Source organism: Schistocerca serialis, chromosome 5 (genome assembly GCF_023864345.2).
Source record: "Schistocerca serialis cubense isolate TAMUIC-IGC-003099 chromosome 5, iqSchSeri2.2, whole genome shotgun sequence".
Lineage (NCBI taxonomy): Eukaryota > Metazoa > Arthropoda > Insecta > Orthoptera > Acrididae > Schistocerca > Schistocerca serialis.
In genome coordinates, this window is record NC_064642.1 from 538389098 (window position 1) to 538411778 (window position 22681).

At 39.2% G+C, this 22681-nt stretch overlaps 1 protein-coding gene across 4 annotated transcripts in view; it reads left to right on the forward strand.

Moving 5' to 3' along the window:
* LOC126481571 (kinesin-like protein KIF21A) overlaps positions 1-22681 on the forward strand; it is a 500490-nt gene that overhangs the window by 438978 nt on the left and 38831 nt on the right. For all 4 annotated transcript variants that reach the window (XM_050105427.1, XM_050105430.1, XM_050105428.1 and 1 more), the window contains 4 exons: positions 1476-1640; positions 4560-4680; positions 4765-4935; positions 12114-12313. In XM_050105427.1, the coding sequence (XP_049961384.1) occupies positions 1476-1640; positions 4560-4680; positions 4765-4935; positions 12114-12313 (657 nt within the window). The remainder of the gene's footprint in view (positions 1-1475; positions 1641-4559; positions 4681-4764; positions 4936-12113; positions 12314-22681) is intronic.

The following is a 22681-nucleotide window of genomic DNA, read 5'->3' on the forward strand; positions in this document are numbered from 1 at the left end:
TTTCCATACTAGTTGCCAGTTTCTGCATCAACTTTTCAACTGCAATAGAGAAATTATTGTAACCCTGTTACTGACTGCTTGTAATGATTTTGATGGTTTGTGTGAGGACTTTCAGTGGCTGGTTTACTTTCCCTGGGTTTCATGTAAAATAGTTTAGCACTCTGGCGGGAGCCGATGTATACAAATATGTGATGGCTTAAGTGACTATGCTAGATACATACTCTTAAAGTCTCTCCTAAATAATAAAATACTGCACCTGAACAATAAGCCTTTTATTCATTAAGGGACTCAGTTGAAAGAGATTCTTAAGTAGCATAATATCAACAAAGAAGGTAACGCAATTTATTTGCACCAAATTAACTTGACCTCAATGAACACTTTTTGGCTGGCCGGTGTCGCCGAGCGGTTCTAGGTGCTTCAATCTGGAACCACAACCGCTACGATCGCAGGTTCGAATCCTGCCTCAGCAATGGATGTGTGTGATGTCCTTAGGTTAGTTAGGTTTAAGTAGTTCTAAGTTCTAGGGGACTGATGACCTCAGAAAGTCCAATAGTGCTCAGAGCCATTTGAACCATTTTTGAACGCTTTTCCCTTGCTTACACTTTGGGTGTAAATAAAGTACAGAATGAACTGATATTTATCTTTGTTCTTCTTTCAAATTACAAGATATTGAAAATACAGGGTGATTCAAAAAGAATACCACAACTTTAGGAATTTAAAACTCTGCAACGACAAAAGGCAGAGCTAAGCACTATCTGTCGGCGAATTAAGGGAGCTATAAAGTTTCATTTAGTTGTACATTTGTTCGCCATTTCAGCCAATAAAGTTTTTGGTCCCTTTTTCTTCGAAGGTGCTACTGTAACTGGACTACAGTATCTGGAGATATTAGAGAATTGGCTGTTCCCTCAGCTCGAACAAGAAGCACAACAATTCATATTTCAGCAGGATGGAGCCCCACCACATTGGCACTTATCTGTCTGTAACTACCTGAACGTCAACTGCCCGAGGCGATGGATCGGCCGCCAGGCAGCCCGTGACAGAGCACGTCATCACTGGCCTCCAAGAAGCTCTGATCTTACCCCCTGCGATTTTTTCTTATGGGGGTATGTTAAGGATATGGTGTTTCGGCCACCTCTCCCAGCCACCACTGATGATTTGAAACGAGAAATAACAGCAGCTATCCAAACTGTTACGCCTGATATGCTACAGAGAGTGTGGAACGAGTTGGAGTATCGGGTTGATATTGCTCGTGTGTCTGGAGGGGGCCATATTGAACATCTCTGAACTTGTTTTTGAGTGAAAAAAAACCTTTTTAAATACTCTTTGTAATGATGTATAACAGAAGGTTATATTATGTTTCTTTCATTAAATACACATTTTTAAAGTTGTGGTATTCTTTTTGAATCACCCTGTATATTGTGGTTTTCTCTCTACTTGTGCATTGTACTATATGATGTTTCATTTTCTTTCTGTAGCTCGTCAGGTATGACAGCAGATGGACCTGTTGGATTTTCAACTCCATCAAGAATGCTGCAGGCTCCAGTGGGTGAAATGCCCCTCAATGATGTAGCACTTAACCATTGTGGAACAGTGCTGTATACTGCAGCCTCGGATCGTGTGCGTGTATGGGATCTCAGAAAGTAAGGGTTTGTTTCTTTCTACAGTTTAATTACTGTCTGTAAAATTAGCTCTGCACTGAATATTTCTTGCGATCTATTAAAGTGTCTTGTTCTTGTCTTACCATCTCTCCATCTCTTTTTATTCACTTTCCACATTTCACATATTATGTTCAAGTCAGTATGTAATGAAATTGTTCTTAGAGAGTTCTGTGTGCATCTGTTGAACTCCAATATCCTTGCATAAATCTTCCTTTTGTAACTGACTTCATTGGTGCATTCATTGTAGAGATACTGTAGACCTTTGTTGTAGATGCAGAGAAGGATACAGGAGTGTGAGTTGTAATTTGAAATACCAGAAAATTCAGTTTATCTTCCTTCTGAAGGTAAGAGTATTAGTCTATATGAAGAGGCTATGGAATTATGATGAATTTCCTTGAGACAGATGAAAACAGTATTGACCACATTTTTCTCAACTGGATGCTTCTAGCAAATACTTTTACGGGGCACAAAAACTAAATATAACTGTATGGAGTTGTGTTGTTTTTCTGTTACAGTTTTTGTGAGAAACTCAAAGAGTTAAAAACTTCTTAGTGTGAGTCCTGTAGCCTTTAAATAAGCAGCAATTTCCTTTTCCTTTTGGTTTTGGTTAAATTAATGATATTGTAGTACATTACAACTGCCATATGACTTGTGTTTCAGTTCATTCAATGCTTCATTAGAAATGAAAAAGTTAATGATTTGATTTATGACTGGTTCTAGCCTAATTTTTGCATTTAAGAGTGTTTCACTTTTTACAGCACTGTGTGTGTGTGTGTGTGTGTGTGTGTGTGTGTGTGTGTGTGTGAGAGAGAGAGAGAGAGAGAGAGAGAGCAATAAAGCCTTGCTTAGTACGTGACAGGGATGTTCAAATTAACTGTTGTCTTGATGACTACTTTTCTTTCTGTTACTGCTGTGGGGTGTTGAGCCTGTGACAAGTCACATACAAGAGGCTGTAGCATTTTGACTTCATTTGATTAAGTGGCATGGATAATACCTATATGAAGTAATGATTTTTCAGAGACAACAATGTTTGTGTTTACTACAGTGGGCAGCTACAGCCTTCAGTAAATGAAGAGGTCAAGTTTGATAATATTGATCACTTAATGATTTAAAGTAGTTATTTACACATGTCTTTCAGTAAGCTACTGCCACATTTAATTTTTCCAAATACACTTGAGTAGAGACTCCAAATCCTGATATAAGATAAAATCATCTTTACATGTATTGGGGGGGGATTGTTATCGATCAAAGCAAAAGATCATCGGATCTGTTTACCATCAGTCTGTCCCTGTAAGGATTTCCTCACTATTAGAAAAAAGTACTCATTCTTCATTGTGGTAGGAAAGGAAATGATATTAAATTTAACTACCAGCAATAGTCATTGCGTACTTGATAATTGCTACATTACTTTACCATTTTCTAAATTTCTTTTTAAAATCTTAATCTTTCAGCTACTTTGATGCTATCTTCCATCTCTTTCTTTCCTGTACTAATCTTTTTCATCTGTGTGCAGCTGTTACGCCCAACATTATCTGAAATTAGTTTTTTCATGTTCCAGTCATTGTCTATCTCTACAGTCTTACCCTTTTACTAATCTTCCAGTACCAAACTAATTATTTATGAACCACAAATATTTCCCTTCTACTGGTAATGGTTTTTCATTGAGCTCTTCCCTTGACTGTTCTTCACTTGCATAGCCATTATATGACAGTTTCTGTTGGAAACTTCTTTATTCTTGTTGCTCTCTGCAGTAGTAGTTGTCTAGACAACATTAATGTCACTCAATTACATTTACTTTTCATCTCTTCAGAGTTGTGCATGATTTTCCTGTAAGATGTATTGATTTTTTTCTGCAGTAATCTTTTTCTCAGTTTCTTCAGTAGTCTCCCTCATGATTCTGATTTAACCTCTTTGCACTTACTGTTAATTTTATTTTGGAGCAGCTTATAATGCTGGCTTCTTGTCTTAGTTTTAGCAGTCCTGAATTTTCTTCTTTCATCACTAAGATGCAGTATTTACTGAGATATCTCTAAGATTCTTGCCTCTGCCCATGCAATAGCTTTGGTGTCCAGACCCACCTTAATTATTTGAACCAAACAGTTCTCAACTCTTTTATTTTTGTTGACTGGTCACTGAGCTAAGGAATTTTAATATTGACTCACTCTCTCTCCCATCTTTCTGCTCTTCTACTTCAACACACACTCCTTTTTTCATCTTCCTCAATTTCTCTGCTGTTAATCGCTACAAAGTTGTGGCTATACCTGGGTATACCTTGCAGTGTAGTATAGCTGTACCATAGGGGCAACCACATCAATGGGATATCTGTTCAAAGATCACTCTCACAACTGAGTAGTCCTTTGTAGATAATAGGAGTGCCTGTATAGATAACGAGATCTCAGGTGGCAGGACAGTGCTAAGCAAAGAAGAGAAGGCTGAAAGGTGGAAGGGAAACAAACCGGAAGTTAATATTATGGAAAAGTGAAGTGATTTTTTTTAAAGACAGTGGATAAGCCATATAAGAACAAAGGACAAACTCAAAATAGACTCAGACATGAGAAAAAATACTAGCAGTGCAGAGAAAAGCAAGAAGCAAGTACAGACAAAATTGTCAGAAGTGCAAGTTTAAGTCAAGGTGATGCACATATTCTGTGGGAGTGTTAGGAATCAGAGGATGTAAAAAACAGTTATTTTCAGTTGTTTCTATCAAAATTGAAGCATGTTTTGTAGTATGATGAAGATAGTAAACATGAAACCCTGATTAAATGAGGTATTGGCTTAGAATATTAGAATATCTGATCAACTGCAAAAAAAAAAAAAAAAAAAAAAAAACCTCTATGTACTTATTTTCTTCAGTGTTATGGTTCTTTGCTGACTGAACAAACTATTTTACTGTTTTTGCAGATATGAGCCAGTGGGAAAACTTGTTGGCGGTCACCAAGCTGCTGTAATGTGTTTGGCAGTCGGAAAACTGTCAGAAGATGAGGATATTGTTGTAACAGGATCCAAAGATCATTATATAAAAGTAATATTTGCTTGTTCTTTAACTTTTTTTTCAATAATTTTGTAATGGAAGAGATTATATAGCTTTACTTATTTTCATTCACAGGTTTTTGAAGTGAACAGAGGGAGTTCGAATGTCTTCCAGCCTAAAATGAATCTGAATCCTCCACACTATGATGGAATCCAGTCTCTGGCAATTAGGGGAGATATTTTATTTTCTGGGTCACGTGATATGTGCATAAAGAAGTGGGATTTGTCTAAGCAAGAACTCATACAGGTACCATCAATAATTTACTTTCAAGATATCTTTTAAACTACATAACTCATTTAATACCATTTCTGCAGAACCGAAACACAGTTAACAGTAGTGCTTTAGGGGTAATGATATCCCTGAAAGTAGAGCATCATAGATGAGACTATCATTGCTAACATGAGATTGTCTGCAGGCATATCATGTAAGTCAATATTTTAAGTTTGATAGTATCCTGATATGGAGACAAAATGGAAGGGCAGCTAAAATATACTGTGATTATCCCAATAGAAGGAAAATGAAGGAAACATTGATATTGTCAGATATGGACAGTTCTGATGCAGGAAAACATGCTGGAGAGGGGAAGAGATTTTGGTTTTGACAAATGGATATAATTTGTATTGGTGTGAGAACTTGAAGAGTCATGTAACAGTCAGTTCAGTAACTGGTGCAACCATTCTTATAAGCAAAATCACAATATGAGAAAATCTTCATAACCCAGTATTTTAGTGATGTTCATCTAACAAGATAGACGTAACTATGGATCCAGATAGACACTTAAGTTACTCTGAGCACCTTTCTCAGAAATAGTGTAACAAATTACAGAAATCAAAATTTGTTGACAATGTAAATATTCGGCTTGATATCTGACGGAAAACGTGATGCCTTATGCGGCATGTTATTCAACACTGCCTCTTGTAGGTGTGCATTTTGGGATGTTCACACAGATTATCAGACCATTACAAACTGTGATCACTCAAACTTCTTGTATAATCTGAGTGTTTCTGCAGGATAGAACCAACAGCTTAATACCCCTCTATTAACTGTGTTTCATCATGATTATACCTGTGGTCAGTGCAGCCAAATGGTTTGCATTCTGTGGTAAAGTGGTAAAGTAGTCAGTGAATCTGAGAGTAGAGGGAGCAGAAGTTTTCTAATGGAGAAAGAACTTGGTGTTGCTGACTATATCACAGTGATAGTTAACTGTGAGACATCAACAAATACAAGTTTTCTAAACTATATGTGAAACCAAACGTTAACAATTTCCACAAGTGTGACTAAAGCTAATGTTAATTGTGCAATCGAGCAAGTAAAATCAGCTGTCCTGGTAGAGATATTTATGCATGCTTCCTCATTGTGCTAACTGCAGAGAATGAATATGCTGTTGCTACTTCTTAGGAGAGCTGTTAAAATACTGTAAATCAGGAACTAGAATGAGTATGAATTGAAATATCATATTGATAATAATCTGTACAGTAGGTATTGCTGAGGGAAAATAGTGTAAACTGTGAAAGAGGAGTGGAGGTCATAGAGACTAATGTTGTCGAGTACCTTAAATATTGTGGTCATTCACTTGCAATTCTGTTCAGTAAGAATGACTGACAAGTGTATCTGTGTCTGCGACTGTTTTATTGAATGACCTGTGTATAACATGAAGGAAACTTTCCTATTTCATGAATTTACTTACATCTAGTTTTTATTTTATTTTTGTATTTTTAATAGAGTAAATATTTTTATGTCAGTGGATATATGATAGCTACAGGCATAATTAGGTCTTATTTCAGTTACATCAGAATCATCTGTCAGACATACAAGAAGCATGAATTTACTGATCGATTGAAGTACATGCCACCAGGATTTGAATGTGAAATCCTGTCTTTCATAGGCTATAGTCTTACTCCTTGAGCTATCCAGAACAGCTCACAAGATATGCTTAAATGATCAGTCTTATTAGAGGTCAGGCTCACTGACTTCATAATATACCATGATGAAGATGCAGGATGGTTGACTGGGCAGCAGATATGAAAACCAGTTCCTCAGGCATAACGGAATCAAAAATGCAATGGTAACAACATGTTTATTGAGCAGAATTGATACAGACAATGTAGACAGTGTCGTAGTGGTATGCGATGACCCTTGGAGGCTGTGTTTGCCCAGTGATGCACAGAGCAGCATGAGATGGCAACAGCGATGCCTAGCTGGAAAGGCTGCCACAACAAAAGAACGGTGTGAATGCCTTGGTGAGTATGCTGCTACATCAGGGCTGCAGAAGTCTGATGCACAGCTGCATTTGGGTGTCGGCTGGACATGCCATTAGGTGTAAATGCAGCCAGCAGCTTACAGTGAATCAGGTGCAGAAGGCATCAAAGTGCAGTCTGCTATCAGAAAACCCTGTGGAGACACCCAGGAGTTGGTTGATGTCAGCCTGCAGTAGACTCCAGCAGGAAGGTGCCAATTGCTACAGTTACATCAGGACTAGATGTGGCTCATGTACCAGTGACTAGCAGAGCCTTTGGATAATTTTAGATGAGACTGGATGACCCACATTCGGGGGATGGCTGATGTGGAGACATTTTCATTGTAGGCCAGCAGTTGATAACAGATACCATTAGGTCTAGGAGACTAGTATTTAAATCATCACAATAATTAAACATTTTGTATCAACACTCATAGCTAAAAGTGCTATTGAAATCAGGTAGGTCACAGTGGAAAGAGGCTGTCTTAGATGTCTTCTGAAATCTACTTGAATTGAAAGAATGCTTTGTTTAGAAAGTGTGAGAGCATCAGAGAAATGTTGAACAAATTCCACTGGGAAACACCACAAGAAAGAACCTGAATCAAAGAAAATCTTTCTGCTAAAATTGCATTACCAAACATTCCAAGTCCAATCGAGAAGTATTTCACTTTCTTCTACATAAATATCTCATAATAGTTGGAAGTAACATTATAGACATATGTACATATTCACAAGTGTACCAGCAGTTGTAGTTGTTCTTATCCACCATTTGTGAATGGAACAGCAAGACTAGAACAACACAGGACAACATAATGTGTACCCTCCAGCACACACTACATACTTGTTTGCCGAGTTTCAATTTGGCACCATCAAGTGGTATTCCTGTTGGTTTGGTGGAAGGCTGTTCATACCTGGAACAGCTTTGTTGGTTGATTGCGAAAAGGAAAGTTGCTACTCACCTTACGGCAGATATGCTGAGTTGCAAATTGGCACAACAAAAAGACTGTCACAAATGAGCTTTCGGCCAGCAAGGCCTTTGTTAAAAATAGACGACAGACATGCACTGCCCCCAGATCACACCCTGTTAACTTTCCAGATTTTCTTAACCTCGAACCTTGCCTCACCATCATTCCACAAATCCCTCATCGGGCTAACCAACCTTATATCTGCAGAAAGAACCACAATCCACCATCTAAAAACTGATCCCGACCTTATAATACTACCTGTGAACAAAGGCTCCACCACTGTTGTTTTGAACTCCACCTACAAACCTTGCCACAAAGATCCGATTCCAGAAATCCAGTAGGATCTCCACTCTCTCCTCAAATCCTAGACCCATCCTGGAACCCCTCCCCAGAGACCATCTCTCTGCTCACCCCTACCACTCCCTGCATGTCTATCTTCTACATGCTTCCTAAAGTCCATGAACCCAACCACTCAGGATGCCCCATTGTGGCCGGTTTCTCTCCCCCCACTGAGAGAATCTCTGCTCTCGTAGACCAACACCTTCAACCTATTACCCAGAACATACCCTCCTATACAAAAGGTACCAACCATTTCCTCCACCGACTATCCACAGCTCCTGTTCCTTTACCACAAGTTTCCCTGCTTGCCTCTATTGATGTCACCATCCTTTACATTAACATCCCTAATGGCCATGGCCTTACCGCTATTAAACACTACGTTTATCAATGCCTGACAGATTCCAAACCAGCAACCTCCATACTATATCCTCACCCACAATTAGTTCTCCTTTGAAGGCACTACCTACAAACAAATCCAGGGTACGTCTATGGGCTCTTGTATGGCACTATTGTATGCCAACCTATTCATGGGTCATCTAGCGGAATCTTTCTGAACACCCAGAATCCTAAACCCCTCACCTGGTTCAGATTCTTTGATGACATCTTTGAGATCTGGATCGAGGGTGAGAGGACACACTATACACATTCCTCTAGAACCCCAGTGACTTCTCCCCCATTTGATTCACTTGGTCCTCCTCACTGTTGACCTCCACCTCAAATATGGCTACATCAATACCTCTGTCCATATCAAACCTACTAACCTCTAGCAATCCTCCACTTCGACAGCTGCCACCCATTCCATACCAAAAGCTCCCTTCCATACAGCCTAGAAACCCATGGTCATCACATCGGCAGTGACAAGCAGTTCCTCTCAAACTATACCGAGGGTCTCACTGAAGCCTTCACAGACCATAATTATCTTCTCAATCTTGTACAAAAACAAATCTACCATGCCTTATCTTTCCAGTCTCCCACTGCCTCCCAAAATCTCACTGCCAGTCACAGAAGAGCATTCCCCTTGTAAATCAGTGCCACCCAGGATTAGAGGAACTTAATTACATTCTCTGCCAGGGTTTCAGCTACGTCTTGTCATGTCCTGAAATGAGAAATGTCCTTCCCACAATACTTCCCACCCCTCCCACAGTGGTATTCTGCCATCCACCGAACCTGTGCAATATACTTGTCCATCTCTATACAACCCCTGCTCCCAACCCTTTACCAAATGGCACACACTGATTACTGTAAGTAATGTAGCTGACAGGTGCACAGTTGTGTTTCACATTTCTTTACTATCACTGTTCACAACACCCCATATATACAGTTAATATGGCCAGTCGACTATTGTTTAACTTTTGATAAGCCTCATTAATAGGTTGCAGGCAAATGTCAGCATACTGCTGCAATAATCTACTGTTGAATATCTATGAGCATTAAAAACCTAACCATACAGCTTCTTGCAGAATAATACAGTAGGTGCTGAACAGACGCTGTCATTGTTTTAACACACAGCCTATTTGTGTTACACTTAGTTCACTGTTAAGTTGATGCATTGTTGTTGACCTAACCAGCACATGTTTCTTGTCGGAAAATCGGGCGTGGGCTGACTGTCTTGAGCCCAGAAATCAGGCCTTTATATATCATCACAATAATAGGTACTGTAACTCTACATTGTTTGATGTTTAATTTACAGAAATTACAATTAAAACATAACTCATTCAGTTCTTTTTAACAGTTTCTTCTACTACATGGGTTAAGCCGAATTATTTGTTTAAATGATGAAATTAACAGATATAGGAATACAAACAATACTTCTGACAAAACTGGTCATAACTTTGGGATTAATTAAGGGCTGGCTTTGCTAACATGTTTTCGAATAGAGCCAAATAAATACTATAAAAATAATAGTGATTCTTTTTCCAGATGTTTATCATTATTACAGAATTTATATTTGTTTTTAAGTCGGCAATAAAATTTGTCATGAAACAGTTACTGATTTCACCCTATAACAAAAGATATTAACTAGGAAAAAGCTAGGAATAGTCAAAATAAATCAGGAAATTAATTACATACACGAAACTAAGCAAAAGGTTTGGGCAGAGATGTCAGTCGAGGCGGAAGTACAGAGGTGCTTGCCTTTACAGAGGTGCTTTGCCTTTACACATGTCTGCCTGTGTCCGTATATGTGCGGATGGATATGTGTATGTGTGTGTGTGTGTGTGTGTGTGTGCTCCCAACCCTTTACCAAATGGCACACACTGATTACTGTAAGTAATGTAGCTGACAGGTGCACAGTTGTGTTTCACATTTCTTTACTATCACTGTTCACAACACCCCATATATACAGTTAATATGGCCAGCCGACTATGTGTGTGTGTGTGTGTGTGTGTGTGTGTGTGTGTGTGTGGGGAGGGGGGGCGCGCGAGTGTATTTCTGTTCCTTTTTCCCCCTAAGGTAAATCTTTCCGCTCCCGGGATTGGAATGACTCCTTACCCTCTCCCTTAAAACCCACATCCTTTCATCTTTCCCTCTCCTTCCCTCTTCCCTGATGAAGCAACCGTGGGTTGCGAAAGCTTGAAATTTGTGTGTGTGTGTTTGTGTGTTTTTTATTGTGTCTTATCTACCAGTGCTTTCTCGTTTGGTAAGTCACAGCATCTTTGTTTTTTAATATATTTTTCCCATGTGGAATGTTTCTTTCTATTTTATTCAAACTAAGCAAAAAAATAGATCTTGTGCTATATTCTTTAAAACTGAGGGCCAACTTTTCTCTTCTCTGGATCATGGTCTGTCAAGACCGTTGTTTATCATTCTACAATATTGCTGCACACATTGCTCGGAATCCCAGAACTATGTGAATATGCAATCAATGGGTTCAGAAGGGCCATATTCAGTTCCATGAAAGATCTCAGTAGCCCCTTGTGACTATCTTCTGAGAGGACAGACATATTATTCTCCTAGCTGCACGACATGATAGTCGCGACTTGCACCTTTAGTCAGGAAATGGGCTGGTATGCTGTTATGTAAGTACCCACACAGATAGTGCATTGACTCCTGGAGCAGCACCAACTATCAACAAGGCAGCCACTGTTACGGCTTCCCTGAGAGAACAGTGCAGAGAGACATGATGACAGTGGAGGATGCAGCAATAACACCGACTGCAGGAGTGGCACAGCACATGGAGTGCCATTAGGTATTTACAGTTGGTAATTTTGACAGCAGACATTACATTTCTGACATCTGGCCATGCAGTATCTTTGAGGCCTTTATGATATTATCTTTCAAGAAGATAATGCAAGAATACACATTATCCATGCTGTCTTTATCGATCTCGATACAGAGGGTGTTCTGCTGTTGTACTATCCAACATGTTCTTCAGATGTCTCACATACTGTAAACAGCCAGTGATGGGTTGCTGAGAGACTGGCATATGACCACCATATTCCTTGCATTAGTTTGTGTGTGCATGTGCATGTTTGATGTTGCACATGACCAATTTCAGAAGTCTACTGTTGACCTGCATTAACTTCAGTACAACAGGCTAATGAAGCTGTTGCACCTTTTTGCTTATGTAGGCCCCAGGCTAGCGGGTGGTATTGCTGTATCTTATCATGCCAGGACTTATTGGTAATGCTCATATGGCAAGACTGAGAACATCTGGTTAAGACATTCAAAAGTGATAGGAGAGACACACAAGTGATTGAGAGTATGAGTCAGTCATGGAGGTGTACTTGGATAATCTAATTAATTTGACAAACTAGCTGTAAATATCTGTTAAGTTGTAGGCATTTTTTAGTGCATTATGTGAATGATTTTCATAATACTGCAGTAAACTATATTTTACCTTTCCAGATTCTTTCAGTGTTTGAATGATAATTTTTTGTTTATAGAGTTTAAATGGCGCTCATAAGGATTGGGTATGTGGACTGACATTCATGCCCGGTGGTCAAATCCTCTTGTCAGTTTGCCGTGCAGGCATGGTTAAACTGTGGTCAGCAGACACTTGCAGCTTATTGGGAGAAATGAAAGCTCATGGATCTCCTATTAATGCCATTACCACGAACTCTTCACATATTTTCACAGCCTCTAGGTAAGCCCTCGTTATTATTTTAAAAATATAGTGGAATAGTGAAATGATTTCTCTCTCTCTCTCTCTCTCTCTCTCTCTCTCTCTCTCTCTCTCTCTCTCTCTCTCTGTCTGTCTGTCTGTCTCTCTCTATATATATATATATCTCTCTCTCTCTCTCTCTCTCTCTCTCTCTCTCTCTCTCTCTCTCACACACACACACACACACACACACACACACACACACACACACACAATTTTATGACAGGCCCTAAATCAAACTAACTTCTATACACAACTACAAACACATGAAAGCAATACATATAATGTTCTTCAAAGTACAACTGAACAGGCCAGGATAGGCATTCATGGTTGTACACATACCTGCCTTCTGATGGGTGGAACTGAAGGTTGCTGTTAACTGCATAGTAGTATAAAGTTGGTAACTTTTAAATCACAAATGTTTAAAATATTTACAACATAAATTGATTTACAACGTAAATTGATATTTTTCTCAAAGTGAAAGATAGTAAAAAATTAACTTTTGGTGCAGCTAAGATAGACAACACACTGGTAGCAGTTGAAGAAACATTCTCATGTAGGTAAACTGTTGCAGGCAGTCACAGGTATACACTAACAGCTAATATAAATCAAGCTATTATTATTTAAGTGTGGACGAGCAGAAAAAGAAACCTCAATAAAGGAAAAGTTGAGAAATAGGGAGAGGAAACAACATAACACCTTTAGATAATACTTTGTAAGGGCTTTATTATTGAAATTACTTTGTTCATTTTTCTACTGATGTGGGTACTTTTATTAAGTTTTTAAGTTTAAAATTCAAGCTCCCAAATTGTATCTACATGACACCCTCTAGGAACATAATTACAGATCTATGCATCGTACATCATGTACCCATTATTCAAAAGGGTGAACCAAAGAAAATCTCCGACACTTTTGGTTCAGAACATCAGTATGCCTTTTTTTATTTCTCTGAGGAGATGTTAGAGTGACATGTGAATTTGGAACCCTGGCATTTACCTATGTAAATTTAGGAAGACTGCTTAAGAAAGAATACTGTGCGGATGGCCATTGTACAGTATTTATCTTATGTCCTGTAGGTGAAAAAATTGTTTCATCACATTATTTTGTTATAAATTACCAAAAGTGTGTTCAGAGAAGGTATGTAAGGGTCCAAGTAAGAAGTAACACAGTTTTCTTATGTGTGGCTGAGGAAACATTTCACACACACTTCTGCTCAGCAGCAACACAAGAAGGTCTCAGGGCTGGCCCTTAGGGCTGGCATAAAAGGCATCGATGAAACCACCCCTTTCCCTTGAGGCATTGATTTCCACACATTTCATGATTCAAAAACAACAGTTCAGTGTGACTAGCAATAGGAAGATTTTTTTGACAACCTTTGACACTGCTGGCACCGCCCAGATGATTCAACTATTCTCGAAGGACACCGTGGACATGCAGCCACATTATACATGATCAAGAGTGTAGTGCAAACCATGAGTTTTGCTCTGGTGTACAGGGTGGAATGATGAGGGACCATTCAAAACCATTCAACGAAATTTGAACATGATCCAAAGCAACAAGAGGTGTTATACTTTTTCAGCTCTCATGTTTTTGCACTCTCCTGTGATGTCGTTACAAGGGAGTGCAACAATAACACATGTGCAAATAAATGGCAAAGGGACCCTCTAAGCCCCCCCCCCCCCTTGAGCCCTTTAAAAATGTATCTCTAGAGAGAGAGAGAGAGAGAGAGCCAGTCATTGATTTACAGGTGCCAGCATGACGGGCATCACTTTTGACTAGCTCACTAGCTCAGCGACACAGCAGCTACTCAACTTGGGGTGTCGAAATGGTTGCCTGTCATAAAAGCACCTGGTAATCAGTGAGTGCTGGCTGTATCTGTACAGGTGCTTTTTAAAGTGCGCAATAAAGGGGTGCATGTGGCACCAAGGGTGTTGCTGAATTGAGGATCTTAGAGGGACACTTTGCTATTTTATTCATGCATGTGTCAATGTTGCTCCCCCCATGATCACAGCCCAGGAAGGTGTGAAACAAGAGAGCTGAAAATCATAAACACTGTTTGCTATTCTGGATCATGTTCAAATTTCATTGAATGGTTCTGAATGGTCCCTTGTGGCTCCACACTGTACACCAGAGCAAAAGCTTGTGGATGCACTACACTCCTGTGGGGTGTGATCATGTTCAATAGGGCTGCATGCCACAATGTGCTTAGAGAATGGTTGAATCATCTGGGGAGAGGGGGGGGGGGTTTGTCAGCAGTGTCAACATTTGTCGAGAATGTCTTCCTACTGCTCATCGCACTGCAAACTGTCGTTTGCAACCATGAAACATGTGGACCTCGAATGGGTTTCTGAGCTGTGGCCTTTCTTTTTATGTGTCAAAATCATGCTGTTTGATGTGTTGCCAAGCCTGGTGGTCATGTCACAGGACACACACTTTTGCACCCTTGCAGAGGAAGCTTGTTGGTAAATTTTTGAGCCCAAAATTTTTAAACTTCTGTGTTGCAATGGGAGACAATAACGTGTTCTTGAAAAAGTGACCCCATAAGTGAATTGCACAGTGTAATATACAAGGTAGTACTTGATTATTAAGTCAGTCACCAGAAAGAAACTGCTTGGGAACCAATGGTAACACCAAATAAGAATTTCACCTTATTCGTGAGAGTCAGATTAGTGTTTTTTGACAACAGTTTAGCCTTCTTTTTTAAAAAATAATAAAAATTACACCCATATTAAGTGAAGGAAGTCTCATTTTGTACTTCATTTGAAATAAATGAATTTGCAGAACTGTTATTCACATTTTTTAGTTTTGAATGTAACAAGACTAGCACTGTACAGCAGTGCATGCGGTGTGTGTGTGTGTGTGTGTGTGTGTGTGTGTGTGTGTGTGTGTGTGGTGGGGGGCATGGGGGGGGGGAGGAGGGGGGGGGGCTGTTTGTATTTATCCAAAGTTGCACAATAATCATACGATTCAAAGGCAGACTTGTGAACAAATATGCAGTCCCTCAGAAATAGATATAGCCTGACCATAGCAAGTTTAACATTAACCTTAAAGTGGGCGCACTAACATTAACCTTCAAGCAGGTACATGTATGTATTAAGTGTACCAACCACAAATAAAATTGTTCTGCACCGTTCCATTGTTATTTTCACAATTATGAGCCTGTACCTCTCCCCTCATTATTGTTTAGGTAACACAGTGATAAATCGTTTTCTAACGCTTGCAGTTGAGCGAGCTGAGTGAGGATAAATTTATGGTTTGTGAAAGAAAATGACCCACATTATGGGCTAGCAGCACAATCCTACAATGAGGCTGTTGTCTGCAAGATAATTAGTAATTGAATAAGCAGTTGGTTGGGATCTGATGCAAAAACACTATTTAATGCTTTGAGTGGGTCATTACTGTGGGGGTAACACCTATCTGTGGCAACAGAATGATATAATGAAAGTTTATTTTATTATTGTTTAATTAAACAATGCTTTAGCTCATATAATTTAAGATTGGTTTTATATTGTTTCATTGAACAGTGATTTTGCTCATATATGTTCACGTTGGTAACGTAAAAGACAGTTATTCCTTACATGCATACAAGGTATGCCATGCACCCGACCCGCTTTTTTTATGAAAAACGTTGTGCCTGCTCGAGGATTAAAATAATCAACATTTGTGATATGAAGGGACAGAAAAGAGTAATAAACGGTCACAACATTTCATCAGATTTTATAAATTTGTTGGAATTAAAACATTTACGTAAAAAAAAAAAAGGATTTCTGAGTCTGGTTTAACTAAACTGTAATAGAATAACACAATAGCAAATTAATGGAGTCTAGTATAGGGATCCTATGGTAATGAGTCATTCACATTGGTTACTGTTTGTACATTTTGAACATTTTGTATCTGTTAATTAAACACTTTGTTTTTCAGTTCTTACATATTTACAGAACATATGGTTGCAACCATGACCAGCTAACATAGCTTAAAGACTGTCACATGAAAATGAACACACAAAATAGCAGAGATTGGAACTATATATATGTTTTCTTCCACTCAATCTCAGACTTTCTAGCACGTAAATAGCCACTGTGTGACAATAATGTTGCTATTTTCCCCTTGAAAGCACAGTTCCGCAGCTGCAACTCTCTCTCTCCGCCCCCCACCCCCACTCCCTCCACCCCTATAACTTTATGGATTGCAGCCCCATTCTCAAGCACCCCTGTATGGAAATAACAGATAAAGAGCGAATGTCGTCAAAAGGATGCAGATTTTTGTGTGCCTCATTAAAAAAGGATTATAATAATATTAATGTATGTAATAGATAATAGGACTTCAGTCCCTACAAGAAATAAAATGATTAGGTTGCGGATAGCTTTTTAATGTGCTTATCAAATAGCTATACTTAAACATGGAAATAAAACAGATATGAAGGTGGTAAAACTACCAATAAGAAGTAACAATAAGCTATAGAATCTAAATACATGTTTAATTGATGTACGATGTTCACAGCATGGTTTATGCTGTGTTTGTTGTGGTCTTCAGTCTGAAGACTGGTTTGATGCAGCTCTCCATGCTTCTCTATCATGTGCAAGCATCTTCATCTCCAAACAACTGCTGCAACCCCCACCCATTTGATTCTGCTTACTGTACTCATCTCTTGATTTCCTTCCGTAATCTCCCCCCCCCCCCCCCCCCCCCCCCCCCCTCTCTTTTTTCTTTTCATTCCCTCCAATACTAAACTGATGATTCCTAGATGTCTCAGCATATGTTGTATCAGCTGATCCCCTTTTTAGCAGTGTTATGAAAATTATCAATATCAATGAAATTCTCCAACAGCCATGCAACTAATATGTTATTTTACTTTATTTTGATGACAACCAGTTTTGGCATTCCATTATGCCATCGTCAGGCCTCTGCATAGTAAAAGAGTATACATGTAGTGTATACCAGGTTGTACAAAGCAGCCTTACAGGAAATGGCGGGTAATCATAAAAGCACTTAAAGCTACATAATGAAAGTAGTGGCATTAAACCAAATCTCTGTGTACATCCAGCACAATAGACTAAAACATGTGTACATATTTGTTAGTCATAAAACCATTTAACCCCACTGATTTACAAGAGAACATGTAAAAACATTAAAAAGATCAGAACTAAACAGTATACAATCAGGAACTCATCTGAAACAAAGCTTACCTTAAAAAAAAAAAATTGCAAAATTCTATATAATTCTTAAAGATGAGGAAACTCCTAGTATCTGTGAGAACTTATCTTCTTTTAAAATACAATGTCACACAGTAATCTGTGAAGTACAATAATATACAAAGCAGCCTTACAGAAAATGGCCTAGCTGCTATCACAACTGGTGATATAATTAGTTGTCACAACATAAAAAAAAAACCCTTGACGCAAAACCCATTGGCAGATGACATAATTAAGAGAAAAACAGCATGCAAAGAGCATGCTAAGAATATTCACAAGTACCTTATGGGCCTAGGTTGTACAGCAAATCAAAATAAAAAGATATGATTTGGTATCCTTTATATCATTTAACAGGTCGGCATTACCACAGTGAAACATACCAATAAGGATCTCAAATCCTGTTTAACAAAGGGGAGTCCTCAAAGTACTCACCTGACAGTGTCCTACTATTTCTCTGGGGGTGTGAGGAAATACCCTAATGAGCTATCTACAGATGATAAGTCCATCTAAATAATAAGACATAGCAAGTTGTCGCGATAGATAATGAGGGTATGGAAAAAGGTAAAAGATAAGTGAGTGTGCAAAGACCACTGTATCATCAAAGTTGAATCCCACAAAGTGAGTAACGTATTTACATGCCCAAGGGGGCACCGATGGCGCACGAAAAAGTGTTTATTACCTGGAACCATATTATAAACTATTTGTGGAGTGAACAATGCTACTCAAAGCATGGCCAGTAACTTCTTTATAAATCGTATCTTTTTATTTCGATTTGCTGTATAACCTTTGTGAATATTCTTAGCAAGTTTTTTTTGATGTTGTGACAACTAATTATATCACCAGTTGTGATAGTGCCTAGGCCATAAATATGTATATTATTGTATTTCATAGATTATTGTGTGAACTTTTACTTTAAAAGAAGATCACAGATACTACGGGTTTCCTCATCTATAAGAATTATATAGAATTATTATTATTTTAATTTTTTTTTTTTTTTTTTTTAAAGGCAAGCTTTGTTTCAGAAGAGCTCCTGATTGTATACTGTCTAGTTCTGATCTTTTTAATGTTTTTACATGTTCTCTTGTAAATCAGTGGTTTTATGACTAACAAATATGTATGCATGTTGTAGTATATTGCACTGGATGTACACAGAGATTTGGTTTAATGCCATTACTTTCATTTTGTAGCTTTAAACGCTTTTATGATTACCTGTCATTTTCTGTAAGCTTGCTTTGTGTACCCTGAAATACACTGCATGTATAATATTTTACTATACAGGGGTTTGAAGAGGGCATAGTGGAGTACCAAACTGGTTTTCATCAAAATAAAATAAAATAACATCTTAGTTACAGGCCTGTAGGAGCATTTCATAGACATTGACAATTACTTAACCAGCTGATGTTCCCTGTCCATGATGGATCAACACAGATATTATGAAAAGGATAGTTGCTAATCAGTATTAGCAGATATGCTGAGTTGCTGGTGGGCACAACAAAAAGACTGTCACAAAATGAGCTTTTGGCCAATAAGGCCTATGTCAAAAATAGACACACACACACACACACACACACACACACACACACACACACACTAATGCAACTCACACACACATGACCATAGTCTCTGGCAGCTGAAGCCAGAATACGAGTAGCAGCGCATGATGGGAGAGGTATAACTGGGTGGGGATAGGGAGGAGGCTGGGGCAAGGAGGGCGAGGGATAGCAGGGTAGTTGGCGTGGGGGGGGGGGGGTGAAGTGCTGATAGTACCAGGGTGGCAAGGGGTTGGGACCAGGGGTTGTGTAGGGTTTGATGAGGATATTTTGTAGGTTTGGTGGGTGGCAGAGTATCACTCGTTGTGCCCTGAAATAAAAAATGTCCTACGCATTACCTTTCCGACCCCCCCCCCCCCCCCCAGTGGTATTATGCCACCACCCACCAGACCTACACAATATCCTTGTCAATCCCTACACAGTCCCTGCTCACAACCCCTTGTCTCATGACTCGTACCCCTGATGCAAGACCTGTCCCATACATCCTCCCACCACTGTCTGCTCCAGTCTGGTCACAAACATCACAACATCACCTATCCCATCAAAGGTAGGGCTGCCTGTGAGACCAGTCGTGATCTAAAAGCTCAGCTGCAACCACTGTTCTGCATTCTATGTGGGCATGACAACCAACAAGGTGTCTGTCCACATGGTGACCACCGACAAACTGTGGCCGAGAAACAGCTGACCACCCTGTTGCAGAGCACACTGCCCATCATGATGTTCTTCATTCCAAAGACTGTTTCACATCCTGTGCCATCTGGATTCCTGAACTGCACAGGTGGGAACTCTTCGTGCAATATATCCTAAGTTCCCATAACCCTCCTGGCCTCAACCTTCATTAGTCATTGTCCTTCCCCATCTAGCCCCTTCCTTGTTCCCATTCCAGCACTACACAGCCCTCTGTTCCACCAACACACCCAGTCTTTTTATTTCTCTCCTTTTCTGCTACCCTTGCCTCCCCCCCCCACCCTCCGTCTTACCTCCCAACTGTGCATAGCTACCCTATCCTCTCTTGATCTCGTCCCTGTGTTGTGCTCCCACTAGCCACACTTCACCGACTCCCACCCCTACCCTGCTACCCCTCCATCTCCCCGTCCCAGCCTGCTCCTTACCCCCACCTGGTTGCCTCTCCATCATGCGCTGCTACTTGTAGTATAGCTTTAGCTGCCAGAGACCAAGTTCATTTTGCGACAGTCTTTTTGTTGTGCCTATCTGTTACTCAGCATATCTGATATATGGTGAGTAGCAACTAACCTTTTCATAATATTGTTACATTCCATTCTGGATTTTCCATTGTTTGATACCTTTTTTAATCAAGTTATGCCACAAATTTATTTTCTCGCCAATTCTATTCACTACCTCCTCATTAGTTACATTATCTAACCAACTAATTTGTAGCATTCTGCTGTTGCACCACATTTATAAAGCTCCAGTTCTTTTCTTTTCTGAACTGCTTATCATCCATGTTTTTCTTCCATACAAGGCTACACCCCTGACAAATGAATTCAGAAAGCACTTCTTAAGACTTAAATTTATGTTTGGTATTAACAAATTTCTCTTTTTCAGAATTACTTTTCTTGCCTTTGTCATCCTACATTTTATATCCTACCTACTTCAGCTGTTATCAATTACGAGGGGCATTCAATAAATAATGTATCCCATTTTTTCCTTTGCCAATTTCAGGTAGAAAAATTCAGAATGTGTTGTGGGATACTTACAGTTCAGCCCCTGCAGTTTCCTGTAGTTTTGATAAGTGGCAGTGCTGTACATAGCCTTCAAAATGGTGTCAGTAACGTATCTTCATTCCAAGCAGAGAGCTGCCAGTTAGTTGGTTAGTTAGTTGCATGTTCCATGGATCATTTCCCATGGTAGATTGGATGATGTTGAACAAGTCATTTTAAAATCACATTTTAAATTAACTTGTATGTATGGTTACATCCTGAACATTTCTAAAATGTTTTTTTTAATACAAAAACAAAAAAAAGACATATAGATGAGAGTTAGTAATTCCTGCCTACCACCTTTTACGCGTTATGGTAATAGAAGTTCTACTACAGAATAGAAGGAGCTGTCAAGGAGAAACTTTCTCAGTTTGTTTTCAAATTTTACTTTGTTGTCAGCCAGACATTTTATGTCACTGGGTAAGTGAACAAAAATTTTAGTTGCAGCATTGTGCACTCAGCTTTTTGTGCTGCAGATAATCTTAAATTTTTCCTTCCATTGTTGTAATTCTGTACATCATTGTTCCTTTTAAAGTTTAGTGGATTGTTTACAACAAACTTCATGAGGGACTAAATATACTGCGAAGCAGTAGTCAGAATGCCCAACTACTTAAACAGATGTCTACAAGATTATCGTGGATGGGCACCACGTGTTATTCTTACAGCACATTTTTGTACAATGAAGGCTTTCTTTCTTAAAGAGTAGTTAACCCAGAGCATTATTCAGTATGACATTATTGACTGAAAATATGAAAAATATGTCAACTTACTGATAGTATCTCCCTGAGATTTGCAGTGGTTGTAAGTGCAAATGTGGCTGAACTATGTTGTTTGAGGAGTTACAAAATGTGCTTTTTCCCAATTAAATTCTCATCAAATTGACACCTTCAAATTTTGAAGTTTCCATGCTATTTATTATTTCCTCACCATCTGTTGCACTTTTCATTGGTGTAGGAACCCTAGATGTGCAGAACTGAATATATCGTGTCTTTCTAAAATTGAGGGTGAGACCATTCACAGAAAACCAGTCAATCATACTCAAACTTTTAAGAACTTTGTTTACAGTTTCTTGTGTTTTTGCATATATGCTTGGACTGATTGCAATAGAAGTATCATTTGCAAAAAGAACTAATCCCGCTTGTTGTATACTAGACAGAAGATTGTTCAAATATATGAGGAACAAAGTAATCTAAAACTGAGCTCCAGGGAACCACATGTGATTTCTCCCCAGTTAGAGCTCTATTCTCGGACTATGTTGGTTATTGGTTATTGAGTTTCTTTGGGTGGAAAACCAGTTTATCACAGGTATTCGTAGATGCTTCAAGAATGTTTACAGAGACCTGGCAGTGAAAAAACGCATCACGAATCATTGGGCAAGGTGTCTTTCATCATTGTAACCAGGTGGCACAAACTAGTCTGGTCTCCTGCACGTCGGTCGGCTGTACACAGCTGTGACTCTTGCATTGTTGGCTGCAGAACTCTCATTTGAGGTGATCGGTGAATCACAGTCAAACACTTGCTGCACAACTGGATGTCTCTGTTGGTAGTGCAGACACAATCGTCCACAAGTTACGGTGCTCAAAGGTGTTTGTCCACTGGTTTCCTCACCACCTAACAGACGACCATAAAGAGCAACAAAGGACCACCTATTCAAATTGCTTGTGTGTTATGAGGTTGGTCATGACAATTTTTAGTTGAACATTATCACAGGTGATGAAACAAGGGTTTGGTATTTCAAACCAGAAGCAAAATGGCAATCCATGGACTGCTGCAATGCCACCTCTCCTCTGAAGGAAAAGTTCAAAGCTGCACTCTTAGTTGGTAAAGCCATGGTAATGATCTTCTGGGACTCTGAAGGTGTTACTGTTTGATGTCTTCCCTCAAGGC